Source organism: Rhopalosiphum padi, chromosome 2 (assembly GCF_020882245.1).
Source record: "Rhopalosiphum padi isolate XX-2018 chromosome 2, ASM2088224v1, whole genome shotgun sequence".
Taxonomy (NCBI): domain Eukaryota; kingdom Metazoa; phylum Arthropoda; class Insecta; order Hemiptera; family Aphididae; genus Rhopalosiphum; species Rhopalosiphum padi.
Genome location: NC_083598.1, coordinates 29,095,876 through 29,120,508, shown reverse-complemented (window position 1 = coordinate 29,120,508; position 24,633 = coordinate 29,095,876). Strand labels below are relative to the sequence as shown.

Here is a 24,633-nt window from a genome sequence, read left to right as displayed (position 1 = left end):
ATTAGGTATTAATCTTTTTTATTAATTGGCCAATAGTATAACGTGTTTTAGTGCTTAATCAATAACATAATAATACTAAGACAAATAAATTGGAAACCACCGTCGTCGTGAAAATAACTATTATCATACTACATTTTTTAAAACTTTTTTAACACTAATAACCAAACAGGATCACGGAAATCAGCCATTAAAGTGCAACTCACCATTATACACACATCTAAATATACATATCATTATATGATATAGACACTTCTTACGTACACGCCAACAATCTGACAAGGCGACGTAATCTTCGCAATGAGCCGCAGCCGGTCGAATTCCAGGTCCACAAAAGACGTACTGGTCGCAATGTCGACGGAAGCGAAAAGCGAAAAGTCGTCGAAAACCTGCGACCCGTTCGAGGGTAAGCGACCGCCAGTGGACTATAGTTCCGTCACCGACGACAGGCACGCGGTGGACGCGAAGCCGAAGTGCGTGCAGCCACCCGGATGCTTGCCCAACGGATGCATCAAGACGGAACAGCATTTCGCGTGCGACCGCCAGCTGGTGAAAACGCTGGCGCAGTATGTGTCGCCAGACGAGCGAAGGAAGGTGTTCATGTGGCTGGACGTGCTCGGCGAGATGACGGTGGACGACGACGAGCTGTCCGACCGGTCCATGTACGTTACGTGTCTGATGCTGCTGCTCCAGTCCGGCCAACTGGTACCTCCGTTCACTAGGGTGCCGCCACCGCGTCCGCTCAAGACGCTCCGGGACGTGATCGACAAGCGGCTGTTCAAGAAGGTCCAAATCGAGTGCCGGAAGCGCAGGCTGTACGAGCGCGTACAATACGAACACCCGGACCGCAGCATCGCACAAAGGCCGTCCGACTTTTTCGACCACATGCCGACGCCCAAGGAAGGCATTTTCTGCTACGGGGCTGCATTTAGTACACTGCAATGAACTTTAGACTTTCGACGTATAGTAACTATATGCAATGTAACAATAAACATGTATGATTTTTACATCACCATTTTCGTTATATTTATGAGATTGAGATCATTATAATTTTTACTTTTTAGTTATCTATTACCTATATTATACGTATAATGTATCCATGTGATTTGTTTTTGGCAAAAATTAATTCAACCTATAAGTAGGAGTGCGGCGAGTGCACTTGGTTAGGGAGTCAGCATTTTTGATGACACAGTCCACAATTAATTATTATTCTATATTTAATAATAATTTATAAATATCATTCATAATTTAGAATTGTTTTACGTAAATTAAATATAGTTTATCATTAAATATTTAGATTCATATTTTAACGCATCCATTACGGAGACTTATATTTAGGTCTTAGACCTATATTCAATGGTGACTGGTGAGATACTGCCGGTATCAGCAACTAGGAATTTTCAAGAATGTGGGGGGGAGATCAAAAAACTACAAATTTATAAATAAATATCATCGTAATTATAAAATATAAGCTACTTGTATAATTTTAATTGTGATGGCTATAGTATAGGATGCGCCATACTGTCTGAGTTTACACAACGGAGTGGTTTATATAGGTACCTATATAAAAGAAGTGGACGTATTTTTAACGGTTACGAAATCAAAATCATTTAGTCAAAATGTTTTAATTAAATTTTATTACAATTTGTATTATCTAGTTAAGACATTTTAATAGTAGGCACATATATTTTCTCAAATTTGAATAAGTTAGTACTTTCATTTACGCTTTGCAAATATAAAAATTATCTACGTCGAATGTTCCTGCCTCCATTTATTGGATTCACAAAACTTTCTAAATGGTACGCAACTTCATGCACAAGACTTTTGTTGATCCATTGTAGCCTACTCATCTACCAGAAAGAACTGATGAATCTTTTGAGTACATAATATATTTTTTTTTTAAATACTCCTTATAATCTTAATTTATAAACTAAAATAATTAAAATATAGTATTGCATAACCAACCTCATTTTTAATAATATTATGCAATGTGCAATGTTTCTCATTTGTTGGCAATGAAAAATCTCTACCTAAGTAGGTATCTACCTAGTTATTATGAATTACGGTCACAATACACCTAATGATAATATTCATCTACAATTTCATTTGGACATTTCAATTGAAAATAAAAAAACTATATATATTTATAAACATGAAAATTGTATAAGTATTTAAACATTTATTTTTTTTTTGTATCTATACACAAAATCACTTTTATTTTTATACTTCTCAATAAAATAACTTTTTGTTTAAAAAACAATTTTAATAGTTTATATTATTTTTAAATTAAAATAATAGTTTTACTTAACATAGTCAATGAAAAATATCCATTTATAAATTTATTTAAAAAGTAGCATTTACTACTATTCATTTTTTTTTATAGTAAATGTTATTTATTTTTTTGGTCCTTATAAATAAGTTTGTTAATAATTTTTATATTTATTATTATGTTGATGAATTTGTTTTAGTTCTTGAAGTGCATTAGCCTCCTGTTCTCCTACCAACTTTGTTTACATACCTATATCAAACACTAGTTAATTTTTTGTATACATTTTTTTACTTTAACCAGTTATCCTAAAGTAATTTTCTATACAATTATACATTAATGAACTAAAACCCAATTTGTATTGTCCAGTGTTACTATTAACTTATTAAAGTTAAACATTAATATAGTGCATTATTATTTTAAGAACAAGAACTCTAATACATCTTTTTTTGACTATATAGTATTTTTATACATATTATTTACTTATTGCATACTGTATATGGCTGTGGTAAATCAAGAGACTATATAAACATTTAATAAAATTGTTTAATATATTCTATTATAGATTTGCTATAGTTGTATAATAAGGTATTTATCTAGATTTTTAATCATTATATTTTGATGTTAATAAAATAGTTACAATGATACACACTTTCCAAGTTTCTGATATTGATAAATAATAGCATAAATATTATAACATTATAAATGTCAAAATATAATGATTAAAAATAGTATAAAATACCAAATTTACAAACATCTAATGATAGCATAATTAGCAACATATAATTTTAAGTCACATATATTGTATATATTATATTATATTAATTTAAAGTTAAAATAAATAACAAATACAATATATCGAATGCGTCTAAACACTGTATTTTTATAATAATATGGTCTTTTTAATCATACATTATACAATTATGTTTAAGATATATCACAATAAAATAGATTAGATTGGGTCTTATAAATATAGTTGTAAAAATAATAATTATGTTAATGTCAACAGAAACCAGAAACATTTTTTTCATCTTCGGTAAACATACAATTACATATTACATTTTATATTAGAACAAATTAAGAAACAATAAAACTTAACTGAACTAAAATTGTATTTGTTAAGACTTGCATTATTATTTTTCATGATTTTTACAATTTATAAATATATAGGTAATAATTTATCAAAAATGATGGACTTGGAGCACGCATAGTTAAAGCGGGAAAATAGTTTGTAGCACAATAGCGGTTTACAGAGCATTTCAGTTACCAGCCATTGTAGCTAAGTGTGTGCAACCTATAACAATATTGTTGAAATGGCAATTGGGCATAAGAGGCCTGGGGGTAAATGCAACTTGATAAAATCAATCAAAAGATTTTCATTGTTGTATATTGGAGGTTTTTTAAACATTTATATAATTATATTCATATTATTGGTTATACCATATTTCATACAACATACTTCAAGTTTAAAAACAAATTTACATAAATAATACGAGAATCTTAAATAAATTGTAAAAAGAGCAGCCCCGACTAAGTTACAAAAACTATCCTTGTCAGTTATAAAATTTGAAAAAAAAATAATAATAAAACAAAACAAAACAAAGTTACAATGCACCGTATGTAAATTAAAAATAACGACAAAACGCTTAAGTCTATTTAAATTTTCTTACAATTGAGTAAAATTAAAATAAATGATATATTTTACTGACCATCAACAATATGAAATCAGAAAAAATAATATAAAACATAATATTAAAACTCTGGAATAGCTATATATATATATATGTATATATATATTCGCTGATTTATTCGGAACATTTATAAAATATACAATAACAATTTTATTTATGATCAGTTTACATAATATACAAAACATTAATTTAAAACTCAATCTATATAGAAAAGTTAAGGTAGAAGTTAAAACATTTATGTTATGATTTAGTAGTAATTTTTACTTCAAGACATGTAAATGTACCGATAAAAAATTGAGAGAACAAATCTAAAAAAACAAAAAAAAAACATAAAATGATATGTACAGTTTTTTTGTATTATGTAACACGTCAACTATATAATTATGTAGTATAAATAAAGTTAAAAAAAAAAATATTTTTTATTATATTTAATAATTTATCTCAACCGAATATTGCTCAACTTTATACATCTTATAAAGCGTTAAACAATAAATAAACATTTTGTATGAAAAAAAATCTCACAATCAAGAATAACATTTTAAGAGTGGTTTTGTAAGTTAAAGTATCATTTTCATAATCAATAAATAAAAAAATCGACCAAAATCTGACAATTAACGGTAATATCAGCCTTTGTACACAACCGAATAGCAAAATATTGAAAGCATATTATAGATATAATTTTGACGTTATTTATTTGTTTTTCGTGCACATAATTTTAAATTAATTTATATGTATATATTTTAATATTGATAATGGTAAATGGTAATAGTATATAGTTCGGTATTAATGTTTCAAACTTTTCGTAGTCGTTAAAAAAATTAAAATAATTAATAACCATAATATAATCATTATTAATAATTATTATCATAATAATCATTATTTATAATATATATAGCTGCGCAACAAATATTTGTTATATGTTATCTTATATTCCCTTTTTCAAATTTTGTTCGAAGTCTGTGTATAAATGGTTCAATCTCCGGGATGCTCAGGACACGATCTGTTCACTTCGAACCACCGGTCTATACATCTGAAAAAAAAACAAACAGAAATAATTATTTAAACGTATGGCACTACAGTATAATTGACGCGAACCGTTCCGTGTTAATACTTAATACATACAATCCTGCATTAAGAGTGTTTATAAAATAGATTTCAATTCGAAATCAAAAAAAACAAAATTCTTATATTCAATACAAATTTTTATAAAGATAAATAATTATAAACAAGGATTTGTTTGTCATATTTTTTCTACTGTTCTCTTCATACTAAAAAAATAAATTTCTGTCTAGCCATGCAACAGCTCAATTTACGTTAAATCCAAAACAGTAATAAAAATGTTATCTATTATCATTCAGAGACCAGAGTTATCATTAATTCTTGTAATAAATGTGACTGTAACCAAACAAAAATGACATGTTTTCTTGTATCGATTATATCGTACTAGAGCCGCTATCAAACTTCTAAACATGTCATCTAATATTGTACGAAAATAAAAAAACCTTGAAACTTTGAACACTTAACATTACATGTACAAACAATATAATATCTTCCCCCAGTTAAAATTACTGCGCATTAAGCTCATAATGAACCGAGTACTTCCTAGGTCAACAATCTTTTAATTTAATTCACACTACTACTTAATACCTGTAGGTAGGTACGCAAAACAATCAAAAAAACAACAGAGACATCGTCATACCTTATAAAATACGATAGACACAAACATAAGAATCACAAGTTAAAATGTGTACAACCTTGTCTCTTTTGTATTATACGAGTACTATAGAAAAAGTTTGTGTACCTAAAACTTTCAACAGACAAACAAAAAAAAAAAATAATAATTTATTAAAAGATATATAGGGCGATGAGAAGGGAAACGAATGATTTTCAAGAGACATGTAGAAAATTTGTTAAACTGAGTTTGATGAAATTATTTTTTATTATATTGTTAAGATTTTCATTTATTGTAATAAAATTGTATTTTAGTTGTATTTCGTTAGTCAACAAAATATCTGTGTGTGGCTATATGTTGAATAGTAGATTGAAGTAGCACCTGTACGTGGGTGTACCTGTATATACACATATGTACATTCTTAGAAATTTTTCTTACAATATTAGGTATATATTTTTGTGTTGTTTAAAATTGTGAGTGAATTGATGCATGTATTGATTTTATAATGATGTGTGTAATTTGTGCGTGTATGTACTATGTGTGCGTGTGTATACACTGTACACGCGCGATAAGTAGTTGATAAAATGTTTAGATTTTCAATATATTTTGAGGAAGGTTTCTGATAGAAAATTTGATCCACTGTGTATTTTTAGGGGTAAAAAATAATAATTGAAAAATAAAAATGTTTACGCAAAATTAGTTTTTAACTAAATTGATTTAGTATTTTGTGTAATTTATAAATGAATAACATTAAATTCTTGAAATTTTCTCCAAATTTTTATGTCAGAGTTTCCTATATATGCAGTATAACCTACATATTCGGATTTTTTTGATCTACTTATAGAGATTACAAATTCGCAATTTATTTAAGTTTTTTTTCTAAAATATCGATAAAAAATGTATCGCAAAGTAAATGTTTGAAAATTAAATTTGTAGTTTTTCATGAGTTGTTCATAAACTAATTAAAAATATCAAAAATCCGTTGTCACAATATTTTTTTTGCTAGATCAAAATTCTTGAAAATTGAATAAAAGATTCCACATACATTGTTCTTGTTCTTATAAAACAATAAAATACATAACCACAATTGTTTTTAAACACATTTGAAATTCAATTTCTTACAAAATTGGCGAGTATTTTATAATATAAGATTTATAAAATATTCAATTTTTATAGTTTAGATTTTAAAATGTAATAAAATGTTTCTTAATTCTCATAAGCAATTTATAATGGAACTAAAAACCTAAATAATGTACAATCAGAATTATTTTTTGTAGACATTTGAAATTCAAATTTGGACGAAATTACATATTTTAATGATGAATAACGATACTAATTATTTTGTTATAATTTAAAAATAATGTTCGTTGGAACTTAAAAATTGTACGTATATACGTAATTAAATTTTCTAAATATATAAGTACATTAATTTTAATATATTATCTATTTATACTATAGCCTTATTCACATTATTTTACGGTATTTATAGTAAAGTATAGTTAATTCAAAAGTTAAAAATAATAAAACAATAAATATAATATCAATAGTAAAATTAATTACATTAATAGAAATATCATAAAAACATATAAAATTTAGTTGTGATATAGGCAAAAAACGATTCTGAGCAAAGACTGACAGACTGTCTTCGTTGATCGTTCAAAATCCTTTAATGTATACAATGATATATCACTGAATTCAAATTTAACACATCCATTACAAAAGACCTACTCGACACCTAATGTACAGCAGAGCGTTACCCACTTGTCCGCCTTATTTTTTAAAAATTATTTATTTTATAGTGGCACACTGACCAAAAAGAATCAATCATAATATTTATTTGACAAGCAGAAACAAAAGGTTAGCCACCCTAGATTATCGTATCAAAAAAACATCATTTTTAATATTATGAACAATCAATTCTGTGTAATAATGTTTTTTCTAAAAAATTGTTTCTATTTATTGTTTAAATAATTTTTTTTATTTTGACAAAACGTAGATTACCCATTTTATTAATTATATCTCATTGATTATATATTTATTATTTTTAATCTAGTATTAATCATAAGTCACAATACCGTCAATACCTAAACCTGATATAAAGATAACATTTCAGTCATTTCAGATCTCATTTAAAAAGTATGCAATGATCGGAGTATTCTTCCTATCAAAAAACAGAGTCAAGCACATACATACTTTTCTGCTTTTCTCAGGACCAAAAATATTTAATTGATATTATTTTAATTAGGTGATAACTTTTATTGAATAATATAAAATATAATCGTTAGAATACACGATACACAAAAAATTCAGCATTTTAATTTAACTTGTGTATACTCTATTGATATCATATAAATGCGTCTCATTTATAAGTTGTGGTTTAAAATTTTCACATTTCATTTTCTTCTAATTTACATATTTTTATGTCAATTTGCCTCTATTTAAGAGGTCCTCATAAAATAATGTAGTAAAAGTCATATATTTTAATCACTAATAAACTAAACTAATAAAAGTCCAAAAATAATACAAACATTACATGCGGTTAGATAATTATAAGTATTTCATTATCGTCTTCTAAAATTTGAATTTACTAAGCCAACTAAATAACAAAAATAATTATCAACCATCATTACAACTATATGAAATTGTAATTTAAAACATTTACTATTATTCTTCAATAAACGTTATGAAAATTTCAAACAATAATAAATATATATATATATATATATAATTTATATTTAATGTTTTGACGAAAATACAATAATACTAAGTACGAAATAGTTCATAGACCCTATGTATACACATTACAAAATTTAAGGGTGAAAAAATTAATACCAACGAAAAAAAACAAACAAAATATAAGCGGACATAGTTTACATTTTCCCCATTTTTTAGGGAAATCGAATTTGCTTAAAATCGTTTAACAAAATGATAAATATTATTATTACGAAAAATAAGTCACACATTACGTTGAAAAAAAATCACGGCAAGTTTCGTTCTTAGTATCCCAGACAAATTCTGTGTTTTATTTTTTATTCTTGTACAGCTTTAAATACACATTTAATCGAGTTATATTGACTTAAGTTATAATTATAGTATTATACCAACAATTATTTCTATAATATAAAAAATATAAACACAGAGATGATTACATATTAAGATGAGTTTAATGACCCGGAAACTGAATCCCTGTTTTGTTTAACCTTGACTTAAGAATGTCAAAAATTTTAAATGAAAGGAACTCGCTGTACTAGATTTTGGAACGTTCATTGAGTTTAAGCCAAAACCAAAAATATCCTTAAATTTTAAAAGTTAAAGAGTAGGGTTAGGGCATCGATCCAAAATAAAATAATTGTTTTTATTTACTTTACTGCTTTCTTCAAACATCTGTAATACATCGTTTATATTTTATTGCTGTAAAATTATTACGTCGTTTAACTTTTAAACTTTTATTATCAATGAAGCTTTTACATAGATTAAAAAATAAAGTAGGAAAATATGTTTTAAAATTAATAAAAGTTAATTTAGAAAAATCAATAATAATAATTATTGAAATGAGGCAGTGGTGTACACCTTGGATGCAGTCTCCCCGAATATAAGTAAATTTAAAAATGCTTTCAATATTTTGTGAACCTATTATACATAATATGTTACTATGTATTAATTGTAATTTGTTTTAAGGTTGCATCAAAACTCTTAACATAACTAGAACATCAGCATACCAAACTTATGAAGGATAGTTAAGCCTCCCAAATATCTCCCCCACCTACAAAAAAATCAAAATTCTGACTAGGCAACTGAAAAGTGGATACATTATTAAAATGCTGTATATACCACAGTTTTAAATGGGCCCTTGGGATAGGAGTTATTGTAGTCGTAAATAAATTGTGTTCATTTTAAATATTGTATATATATAGTTGTGTTTTTTAAACATAACCAAATCAAATAAATAATCGAACAAAGGTGAACAACGATTGTGAACAGATATTGGAAGCTATAATAAATGTGTTTGGAACTATTTCATCAAAATTAATTTTCTTGGGAAGTTTTTAAATTAAATCACTATAAAAAAATTAGTACTGAATTTAAATTTACAGTCCTGGAAAATTGCTAGACACCTAGTTTTGCACGTATTAATTATTTTTCGCGATTAATGAATAATGTTATATAATATAGGTAAGTAAAATTCTAACGTAATTTCAAGTGTATGTAAGAAAAAACCAGTTATAAAGGTAACGGTAATCTAATGTTTTAAAATAAAAATTGTTCAAATCTTAATAGGTAACATAAAATTATAAATTCTATAGAAAAAGATAAACTACGTGGTTTCTTGATATATTTAAAATGGTATAAATAACATAAGGAAATATAAATTGTAATTATGCTTACGTTTTGTGGTATACGCAAAGACAAGGAAGCCTGGCTATGGTATCGCCTTGTATCAGTTCTTCCAGACATATGACACATTCACCTTTATCATCTTTTAAAACGTCTTCTGCAAAATAACATAACTTTATCATTAACAAACTTTCATGAACAGTATTATAAAAAAGATTAAGCCACATATTAATTATATTTAATATATTTATTTATTATATAAATTATATTCAATTGTAATAAAATTATTATAACATGGACTATGTATTTGTTAATAATATTTTATTTTATAAATATAAAAATATAAACTAATAAACATTTCACGACTTACCGTTGTAAATCAGTCTAGGTTTGGTCAAGCACATAACCAGATGTACTTCTATCTCGTCTGGTAAAACAAACTTTGAACATACTGGACACTTAATTCCTAAACAAATAAATAATAAATTATGTAATGTGATAAAAATTACCTATAAATACTTATTATTGTCCAATTATAATATATTTTTATTTTTATTTTAATAAACGATCTACACATTTATTTTTATTTTTTATACTATAGGCCAGTGATTCTCAATCTTTTTAGTACCACGGCCCAAATTTACACCGAAAAATCTTTCGCGACCCACATGGTTTCACTTTTCAAATAGTAGTTATAAAAAACAAAATTTATATTATATAAATATGTATAAATTTGTAATATATTTAGTATTTTAAAGGTTTATAATCAATTTATTTTTATAAATGTACTTTTAATAATGAGGTGTATGCGAAATGTGTGCTTGTTTTCTGTTATGGTTAATAACAGCATTGACATCACAAATTCAAAAAACTGTTTGCGACCCACACTTTGAGAAACGCTGTCTATAGGCATTAGGCATGCATATTTATAGGAGTATTAAAATTTATATTATACATTATTATTATATTTATTATAATATTATAGAAACTAAGTTAAATTAATATAAATATAATTAAATATGACAAGAAAACATTTTTTACTGTCACTAAGCTAAATAATAAATGTATAATGTATATTAGGTAAGTACTTAACTATTAATTATATGTTTTAATTACTTTATAAAAGAACTACCTAATCAAATGTGTTGTAATAATTTCTAAATATGAATTTCAAATCGGAAGTAGAATAATTATAAAACAACTTTTGTAAAATATTGAGTACAATAAATAATTTTTGATCCAGCAGTATTTGATAATACGAAAATTTAAATATATTTTATACCAATAGTTTTTATCAATAACTTACAGTTAGATTAAAATGATTTATTAAATATTAACCTGAACGTTCATAAGCTAAGAATGATTATCGCATCCACAATTTTTGTTTTTAAGCAGTTGCATATGAAATGTAATTAATATCGATATAAAAACTTAATATAATATCAAAAAAAATATTATTAGATACATCTTCACACGTCCCCAAACAAGCATGCTTGGTAGAGCTCATTAATCTGTAGAAAATAATTAGAATAATAATAATAAAAAAAAAAATTAAAACATTTAATTTATACATTGTATTCATTTAGCAATATAAAAAAACAACAAATTATTATAATTGAATAATTATTATTATCTTTTAAATATAATTATAATCTTTCTTTCAATTTTAAATCCATTAAACAATTTAAAGACATTTATACATTATATAATTTAATAATAATTGGAATGAGTGAAAATGTTCTAAAAATGTTCTATTAAAATTATAGTACGCAAATACTAAAATACTAAGCTCATACAAAATAAATACTGATTTTTTTGTGTAATAATATTAAAAAAATATGTCATAGTAAAAAGGAAATTCTAAAAATATATTTCAGTTGAAGTTTTAAACATAATTTATGTATGTAAATGTATAAAACGCAAATCCAACGTTATTATTAAATAAAAATTAAAAAAGAGTTTTATAATACTACAATAGACGATGAACTTATAAACATCAACTATAGTCTATAGTTCTATACAATAATATATAAGTATGAATGTTGTTTGCAATAAGTAGGTGTATAATAATATTTGAGAAACGTTTTAGTAACCTATATAAATGTAACTTAAATAACTATTGGTGTGTTATTACTTAACAGTCTGGTAAAGGTTGTAAAGACCAACCAAATTATAATCAAACAGTATTTAATAATTTAGTTTCAGGACAAAATATAGAATAAAAATTAAAAATAAAAATTATTAAATAATATTCCAAAAATTAAAACAGACATTTAACCGATCATAAACATGAAATATTATATAAGATTTATCTTAACATAAACATATTAAGATTAACCATTTCTAATCAAATAGTAAAAAAGTAGAATAATAAACTAAAAAATATTTATTTGAAATTTATTAATTGGCTGATTAAAGGGTATAACACTTTTAACCTCAAGAACTACCAAACTATACCAATGAATTTGACTTCAGAAATATTTTTATGTCTCGAAAAAGCTACAGCCTAAATTTAAGAATGTGTACGGTACTACTACGGTGTACGATGCATGTGTTACTAATCAATAGTCAGTAATCACTAAATAGATTAAAATGTATACTTAATTATTTTATATACCCAGTTGCCGTAATATAAAGTATCGCCATTCGCCAATACTACTGTTGGAGGACGAGGGAAAAGACGATTCTGAGTATATTATAATTTATAAAGAACAAAGAAATCATATTTTTGACTGGCTCACTGCTAACTAGACGTCCTTGTTTCCCCTGTACACGAAACGTAGTGATCATTCTTGAAAATATAATGGCTTATCGATTCGCCTTTCAAGGCCTCGGCGACTAATAAAAATTAATTCGATATCGCTAAATAGGAAATATATAGGTATATGTACCTACATTTAATAATAACAATATGTGATGTTTTTAACAGTATAATAACATTGAGAAATTATTATGGGCGAAAATACAGACTTATAGTTGTTAAAAGTGCACAACCACCCATTGATGGTGGCCCGTATTTATTTACATTAGAAAATAATATAACTGCCACTTAGAAAATGCAATATCGTCTGTTCCGAACACGAAAACACTACATAATATTATATAATGTATAATGCATATTAACTATCATATTAGTATACACAATACACGTTTAGATTATACACGTGTTACCCATTATCACAGAACGTGTGAAACGATATTAAAGAGTAGTGAGTTATTTTTGACACAGTTAGAAGTTAGAACAATAATAATTATTGTTTGCGATTAATTAATTAGGTACCAACAAAAATTAAAATTACGTTCAACTATAAACAGAAATACTCGTATATGGAAAATATCATAAAAGTTAAAACAAAAATGTTGAGTGATAACTTCATCATATTTCAAAAAGCATTTTAATATAGTTTGCAATTTAATTATCATCACAGAAAAATTGTGGTAATATTGTACTAAAGAAAGCTGCAAAAATAGGAAGTTAATTTTTTGTCAAAATACAGCTTATTATTCTTGCTATTTTTCTAAACTATTTTATGTCCAAAATTCTATACATACAGTAGATTACGAGTATAATTTAAATAACGATCTAATTATTAAGCAGCAATTTTATAATTTATTTATATAACTGACCACCTACTAGACTTAATATATTTTAAACCTTCATTACAAGTATTGAAAGTAATAACTGGTCCAAGGTTCGTTTATTCAATTTTGTTTATAAATTAAAGATAATAATAATAAAAAAAAAAAAAATGATAAATATCAACACGTAGTATTCAAACTAATTTATGTAATTATTATATGTAAAATATTTATTTTATTCATTTATCTTCAATAAAAAAAATTAATAAAACTCTTCAACAAAGTAAAGAAAAAAGTGTATTATTGGGCTACACAACTATTTTCCAACAGCAATTTTTACACGATTTTCCTCTCTATTGTTAGGTGTGTATGCGTAGTACCTATGAGTTATTTTTGAATATTGAACACTAAAAATTGGTATTACAGCAATATTAGGAAAACGTCAACCCATGTGTTATATGTGTCTTATTAACATATAAAACACTAAAACTTATGCTCGGTAGTTTTAATTTTTTGTTGTTACCTTATAAATATTAAGTAAATTTACCTTTTAACTGTTAAACAAGATGTGTAAAAAATTTGAATATTTTGAATATTTTCATAACTTAATTAAAAATTAAAATATTATTAAAAATCAACAAAATAACACAGACAATTGTATTACCTTTAAGTTTGATAATAAGTTAGTTCACTCTGATATTAAATCTAACAACGCAAAATTGGAACTGTTGAACGCAAATGTGCTGTTATAACCATGTGTAAAAAAGAGACAACATAGTAGGACTGAAATTCTTTTCAAAAATAACATTGACTAGTTATCATCATTAATTAATTTGTAAACAGTAAACCTAAAAATACCGTACAAACCACAATGTTTACATATAACACTTCTTCTTTCTTTGCTAACTTCGCTATAAAAGAAAGTGAATCATTATTACTTAAAAGGTAAAATGAAGTATATCACGAGATATTTTTTTTTATTTTAATTAAACTTATAAATAAAATTGAAAATTTACTTTGAAAGATCGTTGATCTTCAATAAAAGTAATCAAATTTTAGAAAGAAATAAATAGTTGTCACCCGTCAACTATAAAAGTAGTTACTACATAAACTTTAAAACTCGCATAACTATTTAAATATTTAATGAAAATTAATAATTAAACTTTAACATAGTCACATACATTGTTAAAATTTACTATATTATAAATTCGCTCCGAGATTTAAAATATAATAGAAAACATTTAATTTTTAGATTCTAAGCGGAACCTACATGAATGTATTGATTTTATTGTGAGTCTTTATTTTTGTATAGGTACGTAATTGGTAATTTAATACAACGTTGTTATAAGCATTTAAAATTCAAATTTAGTCAAACATCGTTAAAATTACCAAAATTTGAATTTATAAAATGTTAAATTTGTATAGTTAAGACTTGGGAATATGATATAAGGTTGCTCATAAGTAGTTTATTTAATATTTATTATAAATATCAGAATTCAAAAGACACATTTTGAAACATACTTAATAATAAAGCCTAAACAGATCGTCTCAATTTAAAATCGTTTTTTGGATACAATTATTCAATAATTATTATTGGTATATCATTAAATTCAAATTTAATATATCCATTATAGTGAATCGCTCAACACCTACTGTACAGCAGAACTGTATCCACTTGCATACCTTTTTTTTTATATTGAAGTACAGGTAAACCAAAAAATATAACAATTTATAACTTAAGTGAAATCGTTAATAATTTTCCAACAAGAATGTGAAAAATCCCTACTATCATCTATCTTCTACTATCATTAAATATCTATATTCAAACTAGGTACTCAAATTCATCAAAATAGCTAATATCTTCTAATACATAGTATACAAGGTGTTATTTTTTATCATAAAACACTCATTATTTCAAAAAGTATTCATGTTTTTGCTTGTCTAAACTTTAAATACGTATAACTCATAAACTACTCGTCCTAAATTCGATTTTTATGTATCAAAATCCTCAGAAAATTATTCTGCTTCAGAATATGAAATTAAAACTCTATGTTGTCATTCAAAAAAGTAAAAAAAACTTAAAAAATATTTAAAAATATAATTTTTTAATAAAAACGTAGTCTTTTTAACAACTTGAAACTATGTAAAACAATGTTTTCAAAAACATGAATACTTTTTGAAATAATGAGTGTTTTATGATAAAAGAATAATTATTTATCTAATTTTAAGCCTATCTTTAAATAATATTTTTTTTCAAAATTATAATTTAAAAACAAAAAATGTTAAACATAGTGAAGCATTCTGAATAATAAACATAAGCATTTTATTAGGTACCTATGTATAGTTAATATTTATATATCGTTATAAAAAATTTCTATATTTAAAGTCGTAACAATTAAAATTTAAAAGTCATCTTAACAAAAGTAAATTAATCTAATACTATAATTTTAATATAAATATTAAGTAATATATATTATGTCATATGAAAATTATAGTTGTTTTAGACTGTAAACGAGACAATTAATGTATAATATTACATTTCTAATACAACAAAAATATATTATTTTACAGAGATTGGTTTATTGGTTTATTTAAATATAAATAATTTTACAATATTAGCGATATTTATTCTAAAAATAAAATCTTTCCGAAATATCACATGTGCTAAATTTATACAACTAGTATGTAATAAGACTTTTTGAATTATTGAATTATTTGAGTAGGGGACATAAATAAAAATTAAAAGTACACGTCACTCTTAAACTAATAGATACAATTGTATCTGTGACTGTGAGTACTTATTACTTAACCAAGCGCAGGTTTGAATCTAAAACAATAATGATGAAATACGTCAATGTAATTACGCAAATAAAGTAATATTAATTACGAATACTAGCAGCACTTGTACTGATAAGTGTAATATGATATAAATGGTATATATTCACATTTTAGTTTAAGGTAGTAATATTTTCAAATCATTTAAATTTATCAAGAATCCATTAGCACAATGATAAATTGTTATCAGAATTTGTTATACATAGATGCAATATGACAATATTGATTTTTTCATTACTGTTTTCATAAAAAGATAATTTTGTTATGGAAAAAAATACAGTGTTTAGGTTGTTCCATACAAATTTTTATGATCAATGTCAAAGAGTGGAATTGAAAATCTATTTAACGTCTTGCGAATGCGGTATTTATTAGGATACTTACTATATTCATCTTGTTCAATTAATTTATTGCAACGATAAATATAATACAAGAATTTTCGTCTTCTAAAACCACTTTTTTGATATATTACTCAATTTTAGATAATTTTAGAGATCACTCAGTTCTTGGGAACGACAATTATCGTGATAAAATTATTATTGCAATAAGAGGTTTATTTGAATGTAATAGTAATTAGTTACTAGTAATAACCTATGCGCTATGCTTAAAATCCTTATTCGCAAAATTCTAAACACGTTTTCGAATCTACGCACTGATATGAGATCATTTTCCAAGTTTTTACAGAACTATTTAAAACAATAAAATAAAACAATTACCTATATAAGGGTATAAAGCAAAATTTTAAATGTAATAGTAACATAATAAACTCACTAAGTATCTATTTTCCTATTTATTTACCAATACAAACTACAAATTGTTAGACATTTGAGGTTTATCATCAAATCATCAAACAAATAATCAAATACAATTTATGTTCACTATATATTTAACTATTTTACTTGTTTTCAAAATAACTATTATTACTGACCTAAGTTTAATAAAAGCTAGTAATAATTTAAAGTTATTTTTGATGTTGATAAATTTATTATTTTAATGATTTTCAGTTTTCAAAAATATCCGAGCCAAATTTTTAATAATAAATCTAAGTTTATTGTATACTTAAATAAATGTGATTAGTATTACCATTGATCAATGGTATTACTTACTAAATAATATATATTTTTGATTCTAATCAAAGCACAAGAACTTTAAATAGTATAACTCGTAGTAAAACTGTAAAAGTACATTGGTTTTATTCTATGTTCAAGTCGGAAATCCCAATATTATATTTTTTTTTTTTTTAAACAAATGTAAATAAATATAATTGTTTACAATGCTTAGAATTGAGTTTTTAATAGATTAATGAACAAATAATTACCACTAAATATTTAAACTGCTGTTCATATCTTAATTATAATTAGTAAATAAGTGATTTACACAATATTAATTATACCACTATAATCTAGATAAATACATTTATGTATAATAAGTTAAATAATAACTACCTATAGCAGTATTATTATAGTTATATATAGGTAGCTATTATATAATTGCAAAAAATCAATACCTACTTTTAATTTTTATGAAAAGTCAACATGTTAGTGAATAAGTTTCTTTTTAGATTTTACCAATGTTTATTTTATACACAATAGACATGTATATGTTATAAATTAATAATACTATTTAATATATAATTATTAATTTATAACATATACATATTATATTGTCATAATTTATAATCAACAATTAACAAAATTAAACAAGCTTAAAATATTACAAAAAAAAAAAAAAAACATTAAATATTTTATTTTTACTTTTAATTGAATCAGTTAATTAGTCATCAATATTTTTAGGATTAATATTATTTTAATTTTGATATATTTTACTCGGGTTATATTACTTAAACTATTGTGGTAAATATGAGATACTCTAAATGCATTAGATTAATTAGTAATTTAAGTTGTAACCACAGTTGTAACTTAATATTCGACTAGTTTGGTGAACCTTTGGTTTATATAAAAATCAAAAGAAATAATAAATTGAATATAGATTACACTTTTTTTTAGAACAAATTACATGATTGGTAATAAGCTAATATACTATCTAAATTGTAATTGAAAACTTTAAAATATTAATGATGATCCAAGTCTAGGTATAAATGTCATAAGTCATAACATTGAGTATAATAAAGTATTTAATATTAATAAGTAGTTATTATTGTTATTTTATACACTACCAAATCCCATCATGAACTACAGTTTATAAACAAATAAAGCATTAAATACAAAGCCGGTGATTTTAATTAAGAAAGACCATGATAGAAAAATTAATATTTTTTGTATTTTGTTAATTTTATTAATAATTTATTTATAGTTATAAATTATTATAAAAACTAGTGGGCATTTCACATTTCATTAAAATCTAGTTACTATTACCAATTATCATTGGTACATAATACACTATACTGCTAATAAAACACAACTTTGTACTTTTTTTGATGAATTTTTAGAACATATAATATCATATGATATACATTAAGGAAACAGTGTAATGTATTTTAGATATTTATGACATTAAATATGAAACAAAAATAATAACCATAAGTACTAATATATATATATATATTTACATCACATAATGTATAATAACATAATTTTAAACTAAGACAACATAGGTATATTGAGAATACAATTAGTTAGATATCATAACTTAAAATAAGGTAAAACAAATGGTAGCTATTAAAAATTCAATTCCCAGTTATATTAATAGTGATGTTTTAAATAAAATTCTCATGATATTTTATAACACACTAATAATTATAATAAAATATAATTTTAATTTAACATAGATAATCAATTAGAAAATATTGTGCTAAATAAGAAAATTAAATGTGCTCACTCTTCCAAAATTTTAAAAATAAGTATGGACTGTAGATGTATAACATTATTTTATATATTTATAATTATAATTAAATAAAAAATTTTAAAATTTCATTATTATAAAAAATCTCGATTAACCGTGGTTTTCATTCATCCATGTGACCCCTTCCCCGCCATTACCCCGGATAATCGAGTTCCACTGTAATTATTGATCATTGGTAATTTGGTAAAATTTCATACTAATTTATTATCTAGTAACAATTGTTTTATATAGTCAAGAAATGTGAGAAATTACATAGAGGTAATATACTAAACATTTTTTATTCAAAATAATTCTAAGGATATGCAAATGTTTAGCTTAATTTAGAATACATTTATATTAAAAGAAAGTAGGTAAGTGGGTATCACTCTATTGTACATTAGTTATTGAGTAAATCACTATAATGGATTTTGTTAAATTTAAATTCAATGATAACTCATTTTATAAGATGAAAAACTATTCTAAATAACTGTCTACATTTTCAAAACCATGGATACAAAACATTTATTACCTAATAATAATATTGGATTTGTGTAAGAATTCCTGTTTTTCTAAATAAAAAGAAAAAAAAAGTACTGCAGATTTTTAATTTTGATCTCTCAAACCAGAGTACTAACTAGATTTAATTTACTATTCAAAACCACTTTCAAAGTGAAAATTGAAGCATTTTATCAATTACTTATCACATACACAGACATTAAGAAAAACACACATCATTGTAAAATCAATATATCTATTTCTCTGCTCAGTATCTAAATATATGCATATTCATAAAAATTAATCTAATTAGAATCACAGTTAGTATAAGGTGATTAGACGTCCCATTTAAAACGGGATTGTCCCTTTTTGATCATCATGTCTCGTTGTCCCAACAAAACTTCAAATGGGATCCTTTTTATCCCATTTCTAGATTCTAGAAGATGGTCCCGTTTTAATCTCATTTTTACATTTTATTACATTATATTTTTAAAAGAAACCAATCTAGGAAACAAATTTAAAACAGTTTCATAACCAAAGTTATAAATAACAGATAACAGTTTTTGTGGGCCAATGCTAATGAACAACTAAATTAGCGATAGTGTTTAATAATAAAAAGAAAATTTTCCTGTGTTTAAAAAAATTGTATTAATTTTAGGAATTTCCTAAACATTTGAACACTTTTATTATTTAGGTTAGGTTAGTTAATTCGAAAAGTGGTCACTTTAAGTTAGCATACTATATTTTACTACTTAGTAGCTTAAACTTAAATGTTTATTAAAAGTTAATTTTAAACTAAAATTTCAAAAAGATAACTTAACAGATATTTTTTTAATACAATTTATAGGTACACCTAAAACTACCTATAACTGGTAAACTAATAAATTAATCAACAATAGTAATTGAATGTTTCCAATTGTTAAAAACCAATACCATAACAATAATCTATAGTTAATGCTAATCAAGCACAAAAATTGTATCTTATTATGTAATAATTAAAAAAAAGTTAATCAAATAAGTATATACATTTTTTCTATTTAATTTGATAATAGAATTGTACTACTTAAAATGTAATGGTGCTTTTCCATTATCTTGAATAAAATCAACCTCAATTTTGTTACCTTGACTAATACCTGATGCCAGATGCCAAGACCCAAGACTACTTGGTCGATAATAGTCAATTGTCTTTTTAAAATACATCAAGTTTTATGTTTTGATGGATTGCCGGATGGATTGCAGAAGTGATGTCTATTAAAAAATGTTGTGAAAATATTTAAATATGAATCATGGTACAGTAATAGATTACAATATTTACATATGAAAAGTATGCACAGTAACTGTGGTAAAAAATAAGAATGTAAAAAACATGTAGATATTAGACCCAATTTGTTTTCAAAGAAAAAAAATAATACTGGAAGAACATTATCACAATAATGGTCATGTAGAGATATTTGTCGCAAGTCATTTCTTTTGCAAGTGAACAAAAACTATAATTAAGTCAAGTGGTAGTCAAAATAACAAAAAGTACCACTTTAATAATTAAAGTCTAAGTAAGAAGATACCTTGAAGATACTAATAGGACATAGGTAATCTAAATTGTTTATATCAGCAGTAATGGTTGTACTAAATGACTATTCAAATTTATAACATATTTTATTTGAATCTAATATCAACCCTATGTAAGATTGTTCATTGTTTTCTTTTTCATTTTTTTTATTTGTACAGTATGCATTTTCAAAATATAATATATCATAAAAATATCTATAAAAATTACCAATTAGGTATTATATAGGACTAGAAAATTTATATACAGTGAAAATTCTCTATAACAAATTTTAAAGGACCAAGAGATTTCTTTTGTTATAGAGTTTTCATAATAGAGAGGGTATACAAATTATATAATGGATTATAAACTAAACCAATCATTATAATGTAATATTTATGTTAAATTGAGTTTTCTGTTGTAACGAGTTTTGTTATAAAGAGTTGTACTGTACCTACTTTGTTTCCTAAAAATGTTAATAATCTAAGTCATATGGTTCAGGGTTCTGGGTAAGTAGGACATTTAAAAAGGATAATAACTAAATAAAAGTATTTGTAAACACATCTTTTGTACGTCTAATATAGTTATATATGGTTAATATTATATTGTATAAAATGTAAGCTAGGTACTAGTATCTAGTACTATATCTAGTAGTTTTTTACCTTCATTTGGTTTTATTCAAATGGATGTTCATGATAGACTATGTTTGTTTTATTTGAATGTAAGAATATTAAAATTAAAAATTCTTTAGAATATATAATTACATAATGTTGTATTACAACCTCAAACAACAAATATAATATATTATGTGATATGCAAAAACAATTATTAAAAGTTCTTATGTTTATGATTGTTTTGGGAAGCAAAATAATAAGATTAATTTTGATTTATAAGAACTTAATTAAAAGCAGTTGCACAAAGCAGGAGCAGGAGCAGGAGCACTTGTCATTTCCCCACAAATAAAAAATAAACGGGTGCTAGGTATGATTCTTAATAATTGGTAGGTATTATGTACCTATAAAATTATATTGTAAATGTAATATTATACCTATAATTAATTCATAAAGTTGTAAATATGTTTAAACTTTTGATGATTAATAATGGTAAGGGTGGATGTAGGCTGGTAAATTTCTAGGTTTGATCTCCGTAAAAAAAAAGTAATTTGTTTCACTGCTTGGAAAAATAGCAAGTACATAGGTTAGGTACTTAAATTATTTGAGTACACTATAAGCGCAATTTTAGGGGGACTTGGGGGCTAAGCTCCCACAAAATGGTTTGTATATATCCCCTTTCACCTTTATATATCTCGGGGAGTATAAACATAGTACACACAGTACATACATGCAAATTATAATAGCCCCTCCAAATTTAAAACTCAAATTGCGCCAATAGAATACACTAAACCACAAAAGTTTTTCCGTACTACAAATATATGTATTACTATTATTCCTTAGAAATATTATATTGATCATTGTAAAAAAAAAAAATAAGAAAACATACATACCATTAAATGGCCAAATATGTGCAGGTAACGAATGAGCCGAATAAACGCGTCCAAGACTAATATTAGCAGTAACTGTAGGACTGTCCAAGTTCTGGTCATCGTTTGAGCTGCTGTCAGCCTCCAAGACATCTGTAATATCGAACCGTGGACTCGTCGAGTTGCTGTTGTTGTCGTGACCGTTGGGCACACCGGACAAAGACCTGGCACGCTGTCTATCGTTAGCTACAGCGCTGGGCAGGGAACGCAGAATGCTGAACCCAGGATTGCTGGCTGTCTGCACAGAATCCGGCCCATTGCCGGAAGAGAACGACCGGTGGTCGCCATGACTGGCACCGCCGTCATCACCGTTGGCCGTGCTGGCCTTCGCTCCCATTTCGCATGCAACGAACGTTCACGCGAACACCGCCTCAGGACGACGCGGACGAACACGGACGGCGGAACTCTGTTTTTGGTTTATCGCGCGCGTTGTACTATAAGCGAACGATCACCGAAAGAAAACGTTCCGTCACGCGGACGACGACGTCCGGAACATCAGACATCGATCGCAGCACCAAAAAACAACTGCGGACATGTACTGCTGTTGGCGCACTTCAAGTTGCAGCAGACGACGAGAATCCACTTAGAATTGCGCACAGAGAACAAAACTCGAACGTTCCGATGGTATGAGAACGAAAACAAAGAAAATTAATAATAATGATATGATAATAATAAATAATAATAACAATATCACGAAAAATACGACGATGGCGATTGTCTTAACGTAATTACTATGATAATATTAATTAAATATTTATTTGTTTGATCATTATTTTTTTATATATTATATTGTATTATATTTTATTTCTTCTGTCCTAGCTTTTAGTCCGTCGTCTCTCCGATACTAGTCTGGTCTAATGTCGTCGCGCAGTTACAAATTGGTAGTTCTGATAATGATGATAACATGGTCAACTGGTGAAGAAAAAAAAATAACAAGTCCAGACGTATATCACTATAACATAACGACGAGGGAAGGGATTTCCTGATCAGCTGTTCATCGACGTAATAATAATAAAAATATTATTTAACGTGTCGAAGTGTGTGGCGAGTGTGACGGTCGTCTCCGTCGTATATATATTACATAAAAGTATAAAGGCCAAAGTCCTGATTACGACTGTACAGACACACGACTACAAAGAATAGAATGAATAGATAATAGGCATTATGAATTATGATGATATTATGACAAACATGAAATAACTCACCTCGTCTATTGCAATGCCGATTATGATTGCGATACCTACCTATTATATTATAATAAACGTAATTTCACGAATCGCAGTTACGTTTTGCAATTCGACACATCCACATATTATGCATATGCGTATCACCATGTCTATACTCAATAGGCTCTGAATAAACATCAGGGCTAGTGCCCCATGCCCATTATTGTATTTGTTTCCACAAAACAGCGTGTCTATTTAAGTTTATTATATTTTTTTAATTTTCAAAAAATATTTCTTACACTTACAATAAAAATATCATATTTTACCTGTTCAAATACTAAACGTATGTCAAAATTAATCAATTACCTACCTACCTACCTACATTTTTTTGAAATGTTTTATTTTATTTTTCACAAAAAAATATTTTCATTTATTATGAATAGAAAGGTTTTCAATATTTTACATCTAATGTTATTTGATAAATTTTACGTTATTATTATAAGTACCTACCTATCTACATATATTCTGATTTGTTTTAAGAGAACTTTTAAATGCAATATCCGTGATTCATGAATGAAAAATTAAAAAAAAAATTAGAAAAACCACCGTCTTTCGTCTAGATAATATTACTATATATTACGTATGATTTAAACATTAAAACATCTATTATGTTAGA

The 24,633-nt window shown here is 25.5% G+C and overlaps 1 protein-coding gene across 1 annotated transcript; it reads right to left on the bottom strand.

Moving 5' to 3' along the window:
* Positions 1 to 3,392: 3,392 nt before the first annotated feature.
* Positions 3,393 to 23,678, bottom strand: LOC132921103 (E3 ubiquitin-protein ligase ZNRF2). The gene is made up of 4 exons (XM_060983938.1): positions 22,756 to 23,678; positions 10,332 to 10,427; positions 10,013 to 10,118; positions 3,393 to 4,984 (listed from the first exon to the last, which is right to left on the bottom strand). The coding sequence occupies exons 1-4, from the start codon at positions 23,126 to 23,128 to the stop codon at positions 4,927 to 4,929; spliced, it is 633 nt and encodes a 210-aa protein (XP_060839921.1). The 5' UTR covers positions 23,129 to 23,678; the 3' UTR covers positions 3,393 to 4,926.
* Positions 23,679 to 24,633: the final 955 nt, after the last annotated feature.